Source organism: Aquila chrysaetos, chromosome 4 (genome assembly GCF_900496995.4).
Source record: "Aquila chrysaetos chrysaetos chromosome 4, bAquChr1.4, whole genome shotgun sequence".
Classification (NCBI taxonomy): domain Eukaryota; kingdom Metazoa; phylum Chordata; class Aves; order Accipitriformes; family Accipitridae; genus Aquila; species Aquila chrysaetos.
Window position 1 is genome coordinate 52,364,125 of NC_044007.1, and position 17,784 is coordinate 52,381,908.

At 35.4% G+C, this 17,784-nt stretch overlaps 1 protein-coding gene across 4 annotated transcripts in view; it reads right to left on the minus strand.

Annotated features, from left to right (window-relative positions):
• Window positions 1–2,922: 2,922 nt before the first annotated feature.
• The window catches only part of MIB1 (MIB E3 ubiquitin protein ligase 1), an 83,029-nt gene continuing 68,167 nt past the window's right edge, over window positions 2,923–17,784 (minus strand). For 3 of the 4 annotated variants that reach the window (XM_030011442.2, XM_030011440.2, XM_030011444.2), the window contains 4 exons: window positions 15,694–15,772; window positions 14,016–14,129; window positions 12,727–12,827; window positions 2,923–7,537 (listed from right to left, as the gene is read on the minus strand). In XM_030011442.2, coding sequence (XP_029867302.1) covers window positions 7,397–7,537; window positions 12,727–12,827; window positions 14,016–14,129; window positions 15,694–15,772 — 435 coding nt within the window. In that variant the 3' untranslated portion in view covers window positions 2,923–7,396. The remainder of the gene's footprint in view (window positions 7,538–12,726; window positions 12,828–14,015; window positions 14,130–15,693; window positions 15,773–17,784) is intronic. The other variant, XM_030011441.2, reaches the window with a different exon arrangement.

The window sequence follows — 17,784 nt, forward strand, 5'->3', positions numbered from 1 at the left end:
ATGACTTGGAACGTGGTTTCAGACTTACTTTGTTCAAAGAGGCAGAACTTTTTCCATACTTCTCTATGGAGGCAGCAAGAAGCCCAATAACAGAACCCTTCTCTTTGCAAAAGACCCATGCTCTTGCAAGTGATCCCACTGAACTAAACAGGCTTCCTTCAGGCAACTTAAGTGGGCAAGATACACACTACTAGGAAGACAGGAACTTCCATCCAGAGTGAGTTTCTTTGAGAAGTACTTTAGTTGGTCACCAAAAACTGAACCCGAGATATGGTATTAATGAACATTTCAGGCAGCCTGTAGAAGGAAAAAAAAAACCCCAACAACAAACAAACAAACCAAAACCAAACAATCCCAAAACATTTACTTGTTCCTGATCTTCCTCATATAGTTGAGAAGAGTTGCAACTAGACTAAAAGAAGCGCCCCTACCCTTTCCTCAAGTGGTAGCCAAACCCTCTTTCTTACACTGCCAATACAGACAAATAAGGGATGTTGATAAATTAATGTGAAAACTTGCTAAGACTGAATTCAGGAATTCCTCCTGTCAGTATATGCAATTAAGAGTGGAGTCAGACACAAGGATAGGGCCCCACTGTGCTTATGCCAAAGCAGTGTGCCAACCTCAGTGTAACGGAGGAAAGAACTACATTGAGAAGGGACATGTGAAGAAGGGACACAGTTCTGCTATCAAAAAAACAGACATAAGAATTTAAATCGAAGACTTGAGTAGTGGGGGACAGAAGCACTGAAGACATGAGAAGCAAAAACCGTAACAGATGTGAAACAGAGAATAACAAGAGTTGCAAACATGAAGGTAAGCAAGGTCCCGTGTTAATTCAGCAAGCATAAGTAAGAACCTGTGCCAACCTGAATTACGTTGACCATCCTGGATTCCTATTTGTGAAATATAATTTTGGTACAAAGGTTGGAAATTTTTGTCTGGGGAATAGCTGTCTGGTCTGTTCAGCCTCTTGGTAGAAAGATAATGAGTTACTTCAAACTTCTGTCTCCAAGTAACTTGCATACTCAGGGAAGCCTTGAGAAGCTGGACATTCCTTCCACTGAGCAGACTGATAGGCTTCAAAGCATGTTTAACTATAAGCTGTGTTACTATAGGGTGGAAAATATTAATCAGCTCTAGCCATCTAGGGAGAGTGTGGTTATCATTAAGAATATGTGGGACACTCATACAAGAATTCTTTTCCCTTGCCCACTGGACAAGCTCTCTCATATCTTTATCTGCTCCAGCTGCACGCTTTTGGAAAAACCTAGACTAAATGAATACTTTCAACTAGAGCTAAAGGTAAATACTCCACTGGAACTTTGCCCTAATCAATAGTAGCAATGTTCATGTCACATGAGAGTCAGAGGATAGAATATGGTGCTTACTGAAGTCAGCAAATAAGCTAATTATACTTAGCCTGCTTGAAGAAGGGGACAAGTGAGGTCTGCTCCACCCACATATTAATGCAATCATCATTATCCTTATCCCTTGTTTGCTTTGTGCTTATATTACAAAAAAATTTGTCACAAACGGAGGGTGCTACTGACCCCTTGTGGAAGAAATACTCAAACATTTTAGGATGCACAAGCATGCGTCACTGGGGAAATCAGCTCAGATTTAAGTTTGTCTACTTACCTCCCCCAGATGTATTAAGGAAAAAAAAAAAAAAAAAAATCACTGAAACGCTGTTACAGTGTGTCAAGGCGTCAATATAGTCTCACAAGTGTATTTTCCTGATTTTAGGCAATTTTGCAGAAATTAAGTTTTTTATTAACTTCTTTAGGGCAGTCAAGTAAGCATCAACAAATCCTAACTGTAAGAAATAAGATCTTGCACTAAATTTACTATAAATTAAAGTCTTGCATTGTTACAGAATAAAACTTATACATCACCAGCTGGCACAGTTCTTGATTTCTAATGTAATTTAAATTATTTCAATGCATCATAGCATCACTCTCTAAAGACTGCTTTTTTATATTTAAAAAAAAAAAAAAACCCAAACCCACAACCAAAAAAAACCCCAACAAACAAATTATCTCCTGGAGAGCCTGGACATACTACACTCCTTACTGCAAAAGGAACAAAGTATTTAAATCCCTAAAATATTTTTCAGCCAAAACCTTTTCATAAGTATCAAGAACAGTTGATAGGTTTCAGTCTTTAAAGGAAAAGCTTTCCAATGCATGCTACTTTGTTGACTTGAACAGAGCCGCACAAAGCACAACAAGATCTTCAACAATGTTGTTTCTGACTAACTGAAATTACCTTTCCATATTGTGGAAAAGCAAGTCTGCAAAGGAAGGTTATCACTTTTTATTCAAATACTGCTGCTAATTTTTCTTCCCTAAATAAAACAGAGTACTACACCCATGAAGAACCACCCTCTGCACTTAATTAAATGTCAAATCCAAAGGAAACCTCCATGGAGTTTCATCATTCCTGTCACAGACAGACAGCTGCATACTGGACACAGCTAGAAGTGGTTACAACAGCGAAGTAAATTATACAGAGATTAATTATAATATACAGTATTTATATTATACAATCTTGCATTAATTATATTGTACAGTATGAAGCAGCCATCTCAAAAACTAAAAAACATTAATATCAAACACCAGCAAAACCAGTTGCTTCCACTGTGACCAATATTAGGGGCTGAAACCCTAGAGACCGCAGAGACCAAGTCTTAAACCTATGCCAGCACTGCTCCCATTGCTTTCGATGAACAGGTATGGAGAAGTATGTGAATGGCTTGTAAGTCCCAGAACAAAGAACAACTGGCTATTTAAAATGTATTTTGACAATTTGCATCAATCGTTTTCAAATAAAAAGTTCTTAAAAAAATATATGAAAATATTGTGTTTTCATATAAACCAAAGTTGAAGAAATCTTGAAAAATGAAAAGAAACTAAGAAAGAGAGCAACAAACTTTTTATTCTGTCAATTCATTTTTCACCTGTACACTATGATAAATTAAAACACTAAGCCACTGAAGTCTGGTTGGTTTTGTTGCCTTTCATTAAATATGTATTTATATATATTTTTAATGCATCCATTAAATTGAATCCTGAAAGTATAAACTATGATGCTGCAACTGTTGTCTCAGAATATGCAGAATATGGGAGTTACCATATCTGGCAGGAGATTTTTAAATGATCACATTCACGTAGCCAGATCTGTAGAGGCCATTCAATTCTAAGTAAACCCAGAGTCTAACATAAACTTAACAGCAGCTCTAATAAGCATTGTGAACTGCATATTACACAGAAAAATTTGCACATATGCCATAGATAAATATTTTAAATCAACCTTTTAGTTGTTACAACATAATCCACCCTTCATAGTTCTGCTGTGCTGCTTAAACAATATTTGAGTATCTGGGAGATTCAAAGGCACATAGCATTTCTGATGTTGCTACAAACTTACTCTTCAGGGTTACATTATAAAGAACCAGAATTTTTGAAGTTTGGATTGCAAACTTTCTCAATAAATAAAGTCCTCTGTGCTTTTAAACATTGTATGTCAACAACTAACAGAGTTACCAAACATTTGTTCAGGTATACAATTTTCTAATTCCGTGGTGACATCTAACATCATTACAACCAAGAAGGAAGTCATATAAGCCACTACTCCCTTCCCAATGATGTACACTCAAAAACCAGTATTAATTCAGTCCAATTACACTTTTAAATCAAACCTTTTGAAAAAGTCAGTATACATCTTATATAAGTTTTATTAACCATACAGTACGTTAGCATTTCCTTTGAAAAGCTTAGACCTTGCTAAGCAGTTTTAATGAAAGCAATTATATAATGCTATTTGCATACAGAAATCCACTACATTCACACAGACAACCTTAAATTTCTCCAATAAACAGTCATGTAAAAATCTACAATTTACTGAAAATACAAAGTTGGTTTTAATAAAAGCAAAAATGTTCCTGTGGTTCAGTAAAACCAGTTTTCTAACATGAATAGTTTGCATTCATAAAGACACTAAGCTTGGGACAAAGAAAGTATTTCCTAGAAGCGCAAAATGAGACTTAAATTTCTCTAACTATGAAATGGCATGCAGACATACAGATTTGTTGCTGATTATTTCTCTCTCTCTTATAAAAGACTTACTGGGCCAGAGTAAAGCAGGTATTTTTACATGTTTGTTTATACAATGGCCTCTCCCCTCACACTAAAACTGTCACATACAGAACACTTTTATCAGCTGTCTTTGCCGCAAATGCTCCTTCTGCAAATTTGAATACTATGCCCTGCAGACCCTCATGATTGGTGCAACAATCAAACAACTTTCAGAAAGCTTAACAATACCTAAATTTGCTGATTTTCCTGTACAGAAAGTATATACAATTTTATAAACCCATGGCAGGGGTATTACAATTATATTAACATCAACTCATTAACTGGATTCAAAAGATACTTGCATTCTGTAAGGACTCTACGGCTGCTGCCCATTCAATAGTTCTATCAAGGCACTGTATAGTCATTAAATCTCTAACATTCTCCAAGATGTGCTGAAGAATATTGTGAATGTGTTTAAGTTGTTAAAAAGCCCTGAGCCAGAACTTTCGTATTTACCACAGGCTTAGCTATAAAAATGGCACACGCTAAAACTTCTGCAGATAACAGTTTTGCTTTGTCAACACAAACAAGTTATGAAATGCATAAAAAGACAACAGTATGAGTTCCAGCAACTTATGCAAGAATGATATACAATGTACATTGTGGTAAATCACACATATTGTACGTAATTTATAGTCAGTAAAAAACCTTCACAATGTATTCAGACTTCAAAACTGATGAAGCAAAACAAAACTGATGTGTTCCCCATCCCTTCCCAAAGACAAAGAACAACTAGAGAAGAATTCAGTACTTTGACAGAAAGGAGGTAGCACTGCTAAAAGTTAGTCTGTAGCGTTGTTGGGGTTTTTTTTAAGTGAAAACTTGACCCATGCAGCACAAAGAACAGGATAGGCTCTTCGGTTTACCAGCTGCTACTGGAAGAGTAAAATTAAGTTTCTGACATTTAATTTTGTAGAGGAAGCTTAAATCACTAGCTCAGAGCAGCTTCTTCAAACAATTTAGTGTTTACACAAACTGCAATTAATACTGCTAAAAATAATTAGGCATACATAAAACTTCATCTCTAGAAAATATCTACACAATAAGTACTTAAATCAGATTATTTTTAAAAGACCATTTCATGTCTTTAAAAGAAGCTAAAATACCAATTTTAAGACTATGCTAACAAGGCACAAGTACTTGTGCAAATCTGCTATATCCTCACTCAGTTCAAGTTAAGAACACCACCTCATAATCAAACTTTCACATTTACAAAGTAACTTCTTTATTCTCTTGCCAGTGTAATTTTCAGTATCCACTTCAGCGAAAAGGGATTCCTCCAAACCCCAACATAAAAGTACAGAGTATTTTGACAAATGGAAAATAGGTAATAATAGCCCAAATTTTGAGAAGTGCCACATGAGCTTGGGATATAGTAAGTGATAGACAGTAGGTTTGGGGAAAAAGAGTCAAACATAGTTACACTGAAGTTAACAAGCTACAACTATTTAGCATATTCTGTTAGCCTCTCAGGTTGTCTTTATACTTTAAATCACTGTGTACTGATGTGACCATTTATGTATTTTACTAAATGGAAAAAAAATGAAAATTATTTTACTTAAACATCTGAGCATACCTCACACCTGAACAATATATATTATTAGATGCCTTCTTGATTGTTTCAAGAAACAAACTGAGATATTTCATTCAATTTCAAAACTGCTATTAAATACTGGGGGATAATCATAATAAACAAAGCTTGCAACTCTTACATTTTATGATTTTACAGTATATTAGAGATAAACGCCTTACTGATTTTTCTCTTATTTTCACTTTGCTCCCTAATAATAGTGATGATGATAATAATGAGATTTACACTTTCATCTTTTGCTGAAGACAGAGGCACAATGACATATACTCAACTCTCCTACTTGTTATGATCCCCTCTGGCTTCCAACTGAGCTTCTGTTTTTCATCCTTCGATTAAGTGTTATCCAATTAAACATTTGCACTCTGTGCACATTGCACAGATGCTATCAGACTAATTAGAGTGAATGAACTTACTAGCTTCCTCAACAACACTAGCTGACCTTCGACATCAGAATCCAAAGACAGCGTGTGAAAATGATTCTGGATTCGCAAACTCATTCTTCCTCATTAAGTTTTTGGAAAGGCAAGCACTGTGTAGCCTTCCCAGTACAAGATAGAGCTCTTTCACCTTTTAATAAGACACCTATATTAATAATTCAAGCATGTTGGTTAGCTTATCTAGTTTTTCTACTTCAGCTGTTTCTTTTGGCACCACAATAGCATCAGGCTGATACTTTTAATTTCAGCTGGCACACAACATTGCCGAATGAGTCCAATCACAAACTTGTATGCAGTCACATACATCTGGTGTGACTACAGTATAGAAGACTACAGCTGCTCCTATAACAATACCTTCAGTCATTGTCTCTATTTCCATAGGTCTGTGATGGCATCCAAGTATTGAGTGTTATAAAGCAACACTTCATATAGCTTCTCTGTTGGAAAGTACAAGCCTAATGGAGCACTTACCTGCCCTATGCTACAATACGTGTCTCCTGCAGACAAGGAGTATTTAACATTCAACTCCTGTTTCCCACCCAGGATGCTTTAGATCAGTTCTTACTCAGCTGAATTATTCAATTGATGCTAAGTTGGAATACTTTCAAGTAATTCTGGCTTGTTCTAGTGAAAAAGAATTAGGAAAACAGAATTACCTTAACATTACATTGAAGCCTGAACTTATGGGAACTGTTTATTTATTACTATTGTGTATACACTTTGTATTGATTTTGCATTATTGTATATTTCAAGACAAAAATTATTATGAATCATAACTATCACAGGAAATGTCAACATTGTCCAGAGAAGCATAAAATGAAAAAATCCTAAATATTTATATCTGATATTAACTGGCAATATAAAAAACCCCCTTACAACACTTGACACCTGATACATACATTAAAAAACATGAATGAAACCAAAATAAGATTGTCCCTTTAAACTTTAAGGGAAGAAGGAGTCAGAAAGAAAATGAAAAAAAGACTGCTTTAAATTAGCTTCAGGCTTAGATGTTTTCCAAGAGTAAAGCTAAAAGCTGACTGTTCAAATACTGTTCTCTTATTTGGTGTGTTCACAGTCTTTAAACAATTACCATATAATGAAACTGTGCTACAGTATTAGAAATGTTTTCATTAGAACCCTTTACTGCCTTTCAAACTTACGGAGATTTAAATCATCAAGATGTCCTTATTATTTCATAAGCTAATAGAAGACACTGGTTCCACTACTTAATACAAAAGGATCCTTCGTTCAATTGCTTTGCGGCATATAGGGCATTCACTCATTCGGTCTCCACAAAGTTGACACGTTCCATGGCCACAGAGAAAGATCATATTCTTCAGACGGTCCAAACAGACAGGGCACATAGTCTGTAAAAGATTTTGACAAGTTACATAGTTAATGGTGGTAGTGATACAGTACTGAATATGCAATATATAAATTATTGTAATTTAACAATAAATATGGCATCTTAAGCACAGCAGATCATTGCCATAGCATAACCCAGCCACTAAACTGAAAACTAAACATTTTTTTTAAAACCACTTTTTTACTTCACATTGCCTTAAAATATTTGGGCTTTTCCTACCCCATCATGACACAAAAACTATGTAGCTTTTTTCCAAATATGATCCCTTTAAGTAAGACAATCCAGTAGTAGGTTGACATCACATTTTCAATATCATTACCCAAGTTTGCAACATTAAGACATTCTTCAGCAACATTCCCCTTTATGTCATGTAATCTTCCAGGGAACAAACAACACAAACAGCTTTTTTGTGTGCCATGCTTGGGTAATGATTTACCAACTTCTTCTCAGGCTATCTAGCCATTCACATACTTACCTTTAAACACCAAGTACTCAACACGTGCAGAAGTAATAAAAATGCTGCATAATCAATATTATATGTAAAGATTCAATACTGGTAATTCCAGCCTTTGTTCATGGAAGTTATCTAGATTTTCAACCAAAAGAACACCTCAAGTTTCAAATTAAGAACAATTTAATAAATCTGTGACCTTCAGTCATAACAGTAGCACAGCAAACTTTTAAAATCAGTTTTAACTGCTGAACATTGAAGTGACAGTCAATGCCCAAAAAAGATCTCCTGAAGTTCTTCAACAGCAAAGTTCATTTTGTACCAAACCACTAAGGAATAATGTCCTTCACCTTTTGGCACATGCAGAAACTGAAGTTTTGGTAAGGCATGTTCCTTCACCATAAACATATTGCAGACATATTAGGACTTAATTTATAACAGTTTATCAAAGGTTAGTAAATGAATAGATATTATAACAGATGGTAATTGTTAAGACCGTTCTATAGTCCAACAAATCAAATCTAAGATGTCCTCAGATCTGAGAACACTACTCCTATCTAAACACTTATAAATGTTTATCTCATATATAATATGAAATACTGACAGGGCTCATATTTCAAATGCAAATTCATTTTATCACCACCTTGCACCTGTGACTTGTTTCCATACTCATCATTGGGGGTTTACTTCAGTTTGTTCATTTCATGAGAGAGAATCCATAGCAGGAACCCTTTAAAGCATACTTTCTATGGAATCAATACATATTAATTCCTAGGGCAAATAGCTTAGTTGACCACCAAAAAAAAAATTCACCATCAGTCTGCTTATATAGAGTTTAAGTTGGCATGGAATCTGGCAAAATGCCTATTTTAATCTTCAGGATACCAGTACAATGGCCCATCAGGAATGTAAAACTTCCAGATAAAAGCTTATGTCACTTTATGTTTAAAAAAAACCCCTTCACTCTTCCCAAAAATGCTGTGCTCCAGCTTTGTCAGAATATCCACAGTGCTGCAACAAAACACTCTCAAACTAAAAATTTGCAAAAGACCAACTGTCTGTCAGTCAGTCCTGCTCATTTTTCCATCCACACCAAGTCATCACCTTCACATCCCAATGGGACAATTGGACCATTCTTCCTCCAGTAACGACAGCCTTCACATAGCAATGAAACAGCAATTTCCAACTAATATATAGCTGTAGTGGGACAAGTGTCTATAACCTGATAGTACTGACATGATGTCCTTTGACAAAGGACTGACAAAGCAAACCCAAATCTTATCTTTGGAGAAAAAACTTGTAGACTTTGTTCTACGTTTTTAGCTTAATTATTTGCTTTTGTGCCCCTAAATATAATGTCAGAATTACTAAAGTTACAAGGGTCTGTTTCTCTCCAAATGCCACACCATCATTTGAAAATAAAAACATCCATCAAGGGACTCAGAAATAATAATAATAATAAAAAAAAAATCTGTTCAAATGCAATTACTTTTGATTATTTCATTCTGTGAAGCACAAAGATCCTAACATTTTAATTTTATAGATCTTTTCTGCAATTGCATGCAGTATTAGCAAATCGCCCCATTTATCCTGCTTAGTACAAATGCAGAGTACATAAAATACATTAGCTATTTAATTTATTAATATGATACTATTTTAACATTTAAGTTACTTCATACAGTAGGAGAATTCAGCTGGCAGGAGCAACCAAACTTCCTGTTTGTTATGCAATTCTATTCTGACAAGGATTTTCGTGATTAGTTCAGCAGTTTCCCAGTGGCATACAAGCCCAAATAAGTGAGTTTTATCCAACTTTCAAGGAGCATTCATTACCTAACCACCAGCCTATATACACTTTTACAGTGGAAGAAAGCTCACTGCATGCCTTATACCCAATTTGTGCGGCAGCAGCAGGAAATAAGCAGTATCTGTTTCTATTGTATTACTAGTTTGTTAGAATATTCTCTGCATGAAACTACACTCTACTTTATCTGCATGAAACATTTGACTCCCATCTTTCAAAGTAAAACAAAAGGTAAAAAAAGGCACTATACCTGTTCTATGTGGGAATTACTTCTTTGGGTAAGTAGTCTGACAAAGTGCTTATTGTACCTTTAAGTATAACTGGATGTACAATTCAAATCAACTTTTACCACTAACAAGGTGTTTTAAACTGCTTGAAATATCAATTCTTATTGCTAAAAACAGTTTTTCCAACAATATACAGGTGCACGGTGACAAAATAAATTTATTTTTAAGGAGAAAGTGATGCAAGTATGGTGAAGGAACATACGTAAGATATTAGACAGATGATGGTGATTATGTATGAAATGGAGTGAAGGTATTGCAATTACAGTCAAAAGGGTTCACATTCAGGGAATCCCTGAAGAATGGTGTGGTCGTCAGATGTGGGAGATTCTGTTGACATCAGCATCACTTCTGCCTGGCACCAGAAATGGTTTTAAAAGCTTGCTGCACTAACGTATTAGATTATCATTGAAGGTATGAGTTGAAACATAGGATTATACCTGCTGAAAGAGAACAAATTAATTTTAGGTACGAAAATATCAAGGTAACGTGAAGACTCAACTGTTAAAGCACAAATCAAAAGAATACACGATTATAGTGGAATCCTGTGCATCATTTCAAGCACAAATTTAAAATATGAGATGACTAATTTTAATCAAATTCAACTTGGTCTATCACAAGACTAAGCAGAAAAGACACTAAGGAAAACATGAAGAGCCTCAAGCCAAGATGCAAACAAGAACGACCAGAACCACCTCTTTCTGGTCAGAGACACTGAACAATCTTCAGTTTTATACTGATTTTAAAATAAATTTTTGGACAAAAGGGCATTTCAAAGCAAAAGAGCACTTAAATTCTCAAAGCATTCCAGTATTAGATCTTTCTTACTACTGCAAATATGAAAACCAGAAAACACAAGTAGAAAATGACACATATAAAGTAATTATTCTCTTCTCCCTAATACAGCATAACTTTCTGATACTAGAAAGCTTCTGGCTACCAAATCCCAAAGGTAAGACAAAATTGTTAAGAATAAAAGAGCACTTAAGGACAACCGAAAAAACTGAGATCACATCTAATCAAGAAGAAAAACTGTAACATAGTTTTCCTTTCACATCCCTATACATGAGTACTAGCATACCCAAACAGAACTCAAATCTTTTATAAACTCCTAAAATAACCAGAAAAGAAAAAAATACATCTGAAGAAAATAGATTACTTGCATTTAAGCATTTATCTGCATGTTTTGCATATATCATTTTAAATGCCAAAGCAGTAACCTTATTCTTTCCATCCAATGTTAAAAAGTAAAACAGAAGCTTAACAGTACAAGACATCAGAGGTATCTAGAAACTCCAGATGTTATCGTCCAGACAGACATGCATTCTTCAAATTACAATTTTTAATTTGCATGTTCTTTTACAGACAAAAACTACAAAGGAATCTGTTTTGAACTGCATATTTGAATTTCTGTTACTGGGGTGTTGGCCAAGGCGCCATATGACAGGAATAGCTCTTCACAGACATGCCACTGAGGTTAAAACTTGACAGCATATCAGCTCCCAAATTCAAGGCATTTAGAGATATGGGCCCTAAAACTAGCAATCTAAACACTGTAGTCTTAGCTCTCACGCACATGAACAGCTGAGAGCAACAACTACCAGGAATATATGTGATGCTGCCATCACTGAAGTATTACTGACTGCTCTAAGTCTACAAGAGGAAAAAGCAAGTAATACAGTAAGAACACTTCTCTGTTTCCTGTATCCATGAAAAGTTTCTTCCAAATGTGTTATACATAGGGAAGCCAAAAATCACATTATCGGGGTTGTAAGAGAGTAAGTTCATACAATAGTCAGATACCCCAGGTCCTTTACTGCTGAAAAAAATCTCAAAATCAAGTTTTTTCTTTGATCAGATGGAAAAGCAAGGAAATAATTTAGTAATTTAACACAGTGAAGTTCTGCATGTAGACAACTACTTAAGCGCTTCTAATGGAACTAGACTTACAGACATAACAAATAGGTAAGTATCAGTTATGAGAAACATTAATTTTTGGTTTTCATTGGGTTTCTAAATTGCATGTAACTTAACCACTGAATAATCAATACAATCTATAGTCAATTTGTATAAATTTCCTCCTGCAAACACTACGCATAATTACAAAAGACAAACCTTAACATTTACATTCTGAATATTCAAATTACATGTAGAGTACTTTCAAAGGTTTTAATTTTGCAACCACACAATTTTTTTAAGTGTACATAAACTAAAGCCTTCATTTGACAGATAACTGCCAGCCACTGTTCAAAGGCAGTTCATGAACAGACAAGTAAAGATCCAGGCAGATATAGAATAATGAAGAATATCTACTTTTATTACTGTTCTGTGAAAACAGCTTCTGCTGTACCTATATACTCAGGTCAGCTAAACAGGCAGAGAACATACTGACTGGGCAGAGCATCCTTTTTTAGTCACACTAACACAGACGCTATAATACATTGATTATCAAACATGGTCATTTGATTTTTTTTTTTTAAACCTGTACATAGAAGACATACAAAGCTACACCACACAAAAAATATCAGTTATTTAACTAAAACTTAAGAACTGAAGCACTTCCACATGTCATTTTGTTTTAAGTAACAGAAGATGCATTGGCTTTTTCAATTATTTTAGTGGTCTATAAAATTTCTATCCAGCACTTTTACCTGTTCCTTGATGTCTTGTAACTGTTGCTGCAGCTTCTGCACATCCGCATTGACGTTGGTATTATCTTTGTCTTTCTGCAAAACTGGAATGTTTCCGCTTGCTGTAATTTAGAGAAAATAAACATACGTGATTATGCATCAACCTAATGAATTAGGTATAATTATTTCCAGTGTACTAACTACTTTTTTTCAATTATCTGAAATAACATTAGTGAAACACATTTGATAATCTAATTAAATTCACTACATCACTGCAGCTCAATTCACAAAGAACCTCACTCTGAGGTTAGTGGCAGTGCTTCTTTGACAATATTTCCTCAATAATGATACTCAAAATGCCTGTAGCCCCTTAATATTCTCAGAGTTCTTATTTGCCAGTGAAGTTCCTGCAGCAAATTTTTTTGCACACATGAAAAATAAAGCCAAATCCTTTCACACTGAAAAGACTTCTTATCTACACAGCCAATTCTATTTGGTGTTCAAAACTGCACAAGCGTCTTGGAAGTAGTTTGTTCAAAATTTGAAAAAACTCAGATTAATATTCCTGTATTTGACTCATCTGGGAAGCAATGTTACTGTAAGAAACAGAAGAATTGAGAAGTATTTCAAATGACAAATTTTAAATTGCCAGCATGAGTATTAAAAACCTGATTTTAAGGATTAGTCTTATATTTATCTATTTAGGAACAGTATGACAAGACTGACCTAATATTCCAATTCACATAAACTCAATTCAAACACTGCATACCACACATACATACACAGAGTAAATACAAATAATTCATAGAAATTATTCAGAGAAGTCACAAGAAATTTAAAACCTAGTCAAAGCAGGAGATGTAAAACTGAACAATCTGTCATGAAAGTTGCTTGTACTTAGGAGCAAAATATTTACCATTCCTTTATCAGCCAGGGAGTTCCAGAAGTAAAAAAAAAAAAAAAACAACAAAAAAACACCACAAAACCCAACACATTTATTTGCTCATTTGCACAATTACAGACAATCATCAGCTTTTGCTTCATAGGACATTAATAAGTCACCAAGAAGTCATGTATGTTTCAGCTTCTACTCTGGATACTGGAAGCAATCCTTTAGTGTAGTGATGGGCATTACCATCACATCTGCTGCTACCAATGTAGAAAGTAGTGCAAACAGCAAACGGATACATGACTTAGCACTGTTTTTATTAAACTTTTCTTTAAAAAGAGGAGGAAAGATTTAGGTCACTTAAAAGAATGAGAATAAGAAGTTGGTGATGGAATGTGAAAGGGGTTTTGGAGTCACTCACAAATATCATCAGTGGTATCTTCTGTACCTTTCCCTCCGCAGCACATTATGAAAGGCACTCTTCGCTCAACCACTGCCCGACACTGTACACATTTCTTCATCAAGCTTGCACAATCTGACAGAGAAATAAATCAACTCTGAATCCTGCTATTTCATTTTTCTTCTTTGCTATCCATGAGTTTGTTTATTCACAACAACTATATAGCAATGCCATAATAAATGCTTATAATACAAATAACTACTTGTGTTCATCTTCATATCATTTTCTGCAAATAACACCTACAAACAATGTCTTGTTTGGGATTCAAAGTCAACCTATTCTGTTTATCTTCTTCTAACATATTTCAAGCAAACAGGTTCCTCTTTCTCCAAATGGATGTCTATTCCACAGGAATTACAGAAGTTAAAAAAGTAAAATCACACACACTTGAGAACAGAATTTCCAAGAACGTATTGACTACCTGTTTCTTCCTTTAGAACAAAGGATCTCACTTACTGTCCTATTGCTCCAGGTGCATACAGGTGTGGTTCCTTACCCTTAAAAGAGTAAACCTATATCTTTCGATATAAGAAAGGAGGCTGTAATTCTTCTACAAAAGGCAAAAGATTGTCTCATAAATGCTGAAAGTAACTGTGAATCAATAGAGTGGGTCCTATAAACTACACAAATTTGAAGACTCTCTCTCATCCTGCTTGAACAAGATGTCCAGAAAATAATCTGGAAAGAAACCATCTACCTCTGTTAAAACTTTTGCTGTCCTTGTTCCAGCTTAGACTTGGTGACATGTATTGCACTGCTGAAATCCTTCACCAGAGCAATCAATCTTTTTGCTATCCTCTTCCTGGGAAACTAATAAAAAAAAACTTCTCTCATCATCTTTCAACTGCAGACAGTGAAAGAGGCCAGATCAGGATAACTATAAAGTCAGTAGTGATTCAATGTCAGATCTCTCAGCCAGAACAGAGGAAGAAACCAGACTTCTTTAGCGAGACAAAGCAAGCAGTTACTTATGGGAAGGACTACCTTCCCTCTTCTGTAGATCCTCAGCAACAAGGACCGCTCTTCTCTAGGCAAATGACCCTTCAACAATGCCCTGAAATGTCTGGTGATGGCTGCATTCTAATCTACATACTCTCAAAACAAAAAAAATTCTGGAGATCTCTTGTCTTTTTTTCCTACACGAGATAAATCAGAGTGAATCATAACTGGTGCTCTTTGCAAAGATATATGATGTGTCTTTAAGGGAAAAATATAGCCCTTGTGCAAATCTGTACATTAGTAATGAAGCATATTAAATACTTATTTACAATATTCTTTTAAAACAGCATCTGCACATCTGAATGCCCCCAAAAAGCTGCAACAAAGCAATAAAATTAATTCTAATTACTTCAAAAGTTTTAACGATATACAGCAGGCTTCTATAATCTGAGCAAGCCTATACCGAATTAAACAATTAGGATGGAAGGGCACTTGCTTTCTGAATTTTTTTAAAATCTCCACTTTGTCCTCCAATTACTTCATTACCAGCACACCTAATAATGCCAAAATTCTGACTATCACACCAGACTATTGTGGAAATTGGACCTGAAGTCAGATTACTAATGAGCTTTTAGCAATCTGATTAAAAATGTTCTGTTTCAAGATTACTTCAAAAAGAACTTCCATTAAGTTTACTTACTCTCACAGGCACACATATGACCACAAGGCTGGAAAAGCACTGCTGCCTTTTTGTCTGAACATACTACACATTCTTCAATCTGTAAAGAACAATAAACACACATATGAGAAAAGTTTATCTCCTGCTCTCTACATTAATTTGTTTCTACACTGTCTTCGGCAAAGCATGTGGACTTTAAGAAGCTCCACCCACTGTTATTTTAACTAATTCAGCACCTCAAAATGCAACTTAAATGAGTTACCACACTGATTTCTAAGAATAGATATTTGCTGGCAGTATTTCTGTGTTCAGTAGACTGACAGGCACAGAGAAGCAGCTAAGGCAGTGTATGTTTCTTTTTCTTTATTCTTTTCTCCTTCTTTGTTCCACCATATATACTTAAATTGGGGTTGCTCAGCCTGAAGAGAAGAGAAGGCTCCGGGGAGACCTTACTGCAGCCTTGCAATATATAAAAGGGGCTTATAAGAAAGATGGTGACAGACTTTTTATTAGGGACTGTTGCAACAGGACAAGGGGCAATGGTTTTAAGCTAAAAGAGCGTAGATTCAGACTAGATAGAAGGAAGAAATTTTCTATGATGAGGGTGGTGAAACACTGGAACAGGTTGCCCAGAGAGGTGGTAGATGCCCCATTCCTGGGAACATTCAAGGTCAGGTCGGATGGGGCTCTGAGCAACCTGATCTAGTTGAAGATGTCCCTGCTCATTGCAGGTTGGGTGAGACTAGGTGACCTTTAAAGGTCCCTTCCAACCCAAACTATTCTACGATTCTACAAAATTCACTTAAGAGACTTTTATAGTAATCTGTTTTAATAGTCTGGGTTAGGGTTTCTCAGGCCCTTTAATATGATGAACTGTATATATTGTGTGACCACAGACACCACATATCACTCCATTCATACTGGTCTGGACCACCTCTTCCAGTTCACAGAACTGTTGTCCAGGTTCACTCATTTCTTAGCTTTGTAGATATTACCATAAGTTTTTATACAGAAAAGTGTAAGAGAAGTCTTGAACAGGTATTCCCCTCTCTCAATCTAATTTAGCAAAAGAAATCAAAGGAAGGTTATCCACAAAGGTTAGCTTTCACCTGGGAAAGCTGATTACCATAGACTAGCTTCTTAAGATGGACAAGTGGAAGTAGAAGCCTTACTTTGCTGCTCTGAATCACCCAGTGGCAGAACCTTTTCACTGACTATAAAGAAAGTCTAGAGAAAAGGAGCTCACACTATGTTAAAGTTTGGCCTTTGAAAATATGCATTGCAGAATAGTGAATGGTATAAGAAGAAAGAATAAGAGAGTGAATAGTAAAAACAGCACAAATTCGTATTTGCAATTCCTATATTTACTCTGAGGTAGAGAAAAAAAAACATACCACAGAAGCAGACTAGTCAAGTGTGTTTAGAAAAAAGGGGGGGGGGGTGTGTGGGTGTGTGTGTGTTTTTTTTGAACAGCCAAAAATCAACAGAAGGACAAGACTTGGTGATTATGGGGAATGAAAGAATACTCAAACAGAAAAGCAATGGGGATGTACCCATATAGTCACAAATACTTGGGAGCAACCATTTAAGAAACCTGAGGACCTTACTGGGATTAGGTCCTCAAAATAGGGCACAACTGGTTGATACTCTAAAGGAGATTAAATTCATGATTCCAAAGAAAGAAAACATGAAAGCTGAAAGTAATTAACTTCAAAAACAAGCACATATTAACTAACTCAGTTTACAGGCAAATCATCTTTCCAAGCAGCCCTAAGGAATAAAGGAACTCGGAAGAATGAATATTACTGAAGGAAATTATAATTCAGGAAAAGCAGCAATTTATCTTGATGTGGAAAAAAAAAATAAATACCATGCAGGGGGAAGAAAAAAAAAAATCTATTTAAATAAAGCATCTTCAGGTGACTGTACTAGGAACTCTGAGGACCTGAACAATAAAGACATTGCAAGGTGGGGAGAGAATGAGGGGCAAGTAGGACATGAGCACAGGCAAGCAGAAAACAGTAACATACAACATTGGAACAAGATATCATTATGATGCAAAATTAATTCCATCCAGTGAGACACCTGTAAGGCAAAATACCACTTAAAATA